Source organism: Mobula hypostoma, chromosome 10, assembly GCF_963921235.1.
Source record: "Mobula hypostoma chromosome 10, sMobHyp1.1, whole genome shotgun sequence".
Taxonomy (NCBI): Eukaryota; Metazoa; Chordata; class Chondrichthyes; order Myliobatiformes; family Myliobatidae; genus Mobula; species Mobula hypostoma.
Window position 1 is genome coordinate 6708818 of NC_086106.1, and position 2947 is coordinate 6711764.

The window sequence follows — 2947 nt, forward strand, 5'->3', positions numbered from 1 at the left end:
TAAAGATAGCGGAATGAAGGGATATGGGGATAAGGCAGGAACAGGGTACTGATTGTGGATGATCAGCCGTGATCACAGTGAATGGCGGTGCTGGCTCGAACGGCTGAGTGGTCTACTCCTGCACCTATTGTCTATTATTCCTCTCCGCAGAGGCTGCCTGGTCTGCAGAGTTTTCTCCAGCATTTTGTGTGTGTGTTGCTTTGGATTCCCAGCGTCTGCAGAATCTCTAGTGTTTAGTCCAGCAACTACAGGGGTGTCCTAATGTCAATCAGGTCATCAGGGCATTAAATTCCTTGAATCCCGTTTGGGTCTAAAGGTGACTTTGGGTTGGAATGAAGCTGTTTTTGCGCACTCCTCCACTTTGAGGGACACCTCACCACTCAAGGGGAATTCTGGACAGGGCAATCGTTAGGTCACGGGGCAGGAATGGGGACAAAACCACGTAAGGGAGGACTGAGCACCTGCCCAGGAGCCCGGCCGAGCCCGGCATCGGGGACTCAGTTCACCAGGCTGGTAGAGCGGGAAGCCGGCGGCGCCCGGCCGTGCCAGCGGCAGCGCCGGAGGCGGTGGAAGAAACGCAGCCGGCACTTGCGGTGGAGGGAGGCGTAGATGAAAGGGTTGTAGCAGGAGGAGCTCATGGCCAGCCAGTGGCAGGAGACCTGCGCCACATTGAGGTAGCGCACGTCCAGGATCTGGAAGTCGGCGTCCAGGTCGCGCACCAGGTTCAGGGTCTGCAGGGGCAGCCAGCAGGCGGCGAAGGTGGCCGCCGACGCCGCCAGCAGCGCGAAGACCCTCCGCCTCTTGCGGTTCCACGCCGCCTGGTTCTGGCGGCCGGCCTCGGGCACGCCGCTCCGCCGCAGGCGCACGCTGATCGCCCAGTAGGAGGTGGTGACGGCGGCGAGGGGCACCACGTACGAGCCCAGCATCACCAGGCAGGAGTAGGCGAGCCTCTCTCGCTCCATGCCCCGCCAGAACTCCTCGCACACGTTCACGTCGCTGCCCGCCCGCCGCAGCTCCAGGTAGCGGACGTGGGCGGCGGCCGGCGCCGCCAGAGCCAGCGACAGCAGCCAGATGCCGCCCACCGCCGTGCCGCAGGCTCCGAGCCTGATCCGGCGACGCACCGGGTGCGCCACCAGCATGTAGCGATCCACCGCGATGGCCGTCAGCGACAGCACCGACACGTAGACGGTGGCGGACTGCAGCAGCGAGGTGAGGTGGCACATGAAGCCGCCGTAGAGCCAGCCCCGCGGCTCGAAGGCATAGGACAGGGTGAGGGGCACACAGCACAGGCACATCAGCAGGTCGGCGGCCGACAGGTTGCCGATGAAGAAGTTGGTGGCGTTGTGGAGCTTCTTGTCCGCCGCGATGCAGCCGATCAGGAAGGCGTTGCCCAAGCAGGCCACGGCCACCAGCGCGCCGTACAGCAGGATGAAGAAGGGCTTGTACCGCTGCAGCAGGTCCGTCCCGGGGAAGGTCACCGGCGAGCTGCCGTTGGCCGCGCTGTCATTGGCCGCGCTCTCCTCCTCCATGGTCGCCCGGTTCATCCACCGTCCGCCCTGCCGACAAAGCCCAACACTCAGTGACTAGCGCATGGGAAAGAGGTTGCAGAAACACTCAAGGAGAGCCGGTCCCGGGTCGAGTGTAGCCTAAATGGAATCAGTAACAGACGGGTCAGCATGGGGATAGTGGGCCGAAGGGCTGCTTCTGTGCTGTGCGACTCTATGAGGATGGAGAACCATTTGGACCATCACTGCTTTGGCCGCTCAATGGGACGGCCCATAAATATTGACCCCCCACTGATGAATTAGCAGCGAAATTAGCCTCCTTGCCCCATCAGTGGGGGCCCAGTATGAGCTCTGCCCACACAGGGCTGGTCACCGTATCTCAGGAGGGAAGAGGGGGCACTGGAGATTCAAACAAATGGGCTCAAAGATTGTAGTCACCAGGAAAGGACAGAGAAGGTGTGGACAGCCCGATGGTGCAAAGATAGGTGGAGGGGCGGGTAGGGCTGTTGAGGAAACAGGGAGTCTGCAGAAGGACTTGGTCAGAGTAACGGAACGGGCAAGGAAGTGGCAGATGGAATACAGTGTGTGGTCAATCACTTTGGTAGAAGGAATAAAGACATAGACTATTTTCTAAATGGGGCGCCAATTCAGAGATTGGAGTTGCAAAGGAGGTTGAGACTCCCTGGAGGTTAACTTGCGGATTGTCTTGGTAGTAAGTTAAACCCCTTTTTACTGGGCATCTCTGGCTACCAGCCGCTTGACTCTGCGATGAAAAACCCGCCTTTCTCGGGTTTCATACGTCTGGTGTCCCGCCAAACCCATGGGGTTGGGATACCTCGCTCACCCAAATCCCGGTTTGTGTAAATGCTGTGTGATTTACAGCCCCCTCCCTCCCCCCGGCAATTGCCTGTCTGCAGGAAAGAACAGATCGTACACTGCATACAATTATAAAGAAAGTGTAATTAAGATTGTTAACGTAAGCAAACAGCTATTAAAGGAAAGAAAGGGAAAAAAACAAGAAGGGCCCATTATACATGTGCACACTGGAGCTCAAATCTTCCAGAAGCCATTGTTTTTGATGTACACACTGCAGCAACCCGGTAGAAGTTCCCCTCTTGGACTCTATTGGACTGTACGTTCCAGTCAGATCGAATCCTACTGCCAGTTCTTTTGAGTGCCTTCTCTCTTCATCTCCCACCGATAAAGATCTCGACCCATTTCAGTGTTTGTCACAAAAACTGCTGCTCACCTAGCATTCTCCCAGTCCACTCTCCTGATTGGATGACACACATTCCTAAGCATCCCTTATCCTTAACGGTAACCCAAACACTGTCAGGAGAACACACTGCTTCTACAGAAAGACCCATTACATCAAATACCCTTCAACAGGGGTCCCCAACCTTTTTTGCACCGTGGACCAGTTTAATATTGACAATATTCTT

At 57.0% G+C, this 2947-nt stretch overlaps 1 protein-coding gene across 1 annotated transcript; it reads right to left on the minus strand.

Moving 5' to 3' along the window:
* Positions 1 to 497: 497 nt before the first annotated feature.
* On the minus strand, positions 498 to 1544 carry LOC134353195 (prolactin-releasing peptide receptor-like). The gene has a single exon (XM_063061214.1). It carries the CDS (start codon positions 1542 to 1544, stop codon positions 498 to 500), a length of 1047 nt encoding a protein of 348 aa, XP_062917284.1.
* Positions 1545 to 2947: the final 1403 nt, after the last annotated feature.

Bases quoted from the DNA above. Each gene is read 5' to 3' on its own strand.
- LOC134353195 (XM_063061214.1), bottom strand. From the start codon at position 1,544: ATGAACCGGGCGACCATGGAGGAGGAGAGCGCGGCCAATGACAGCGCG.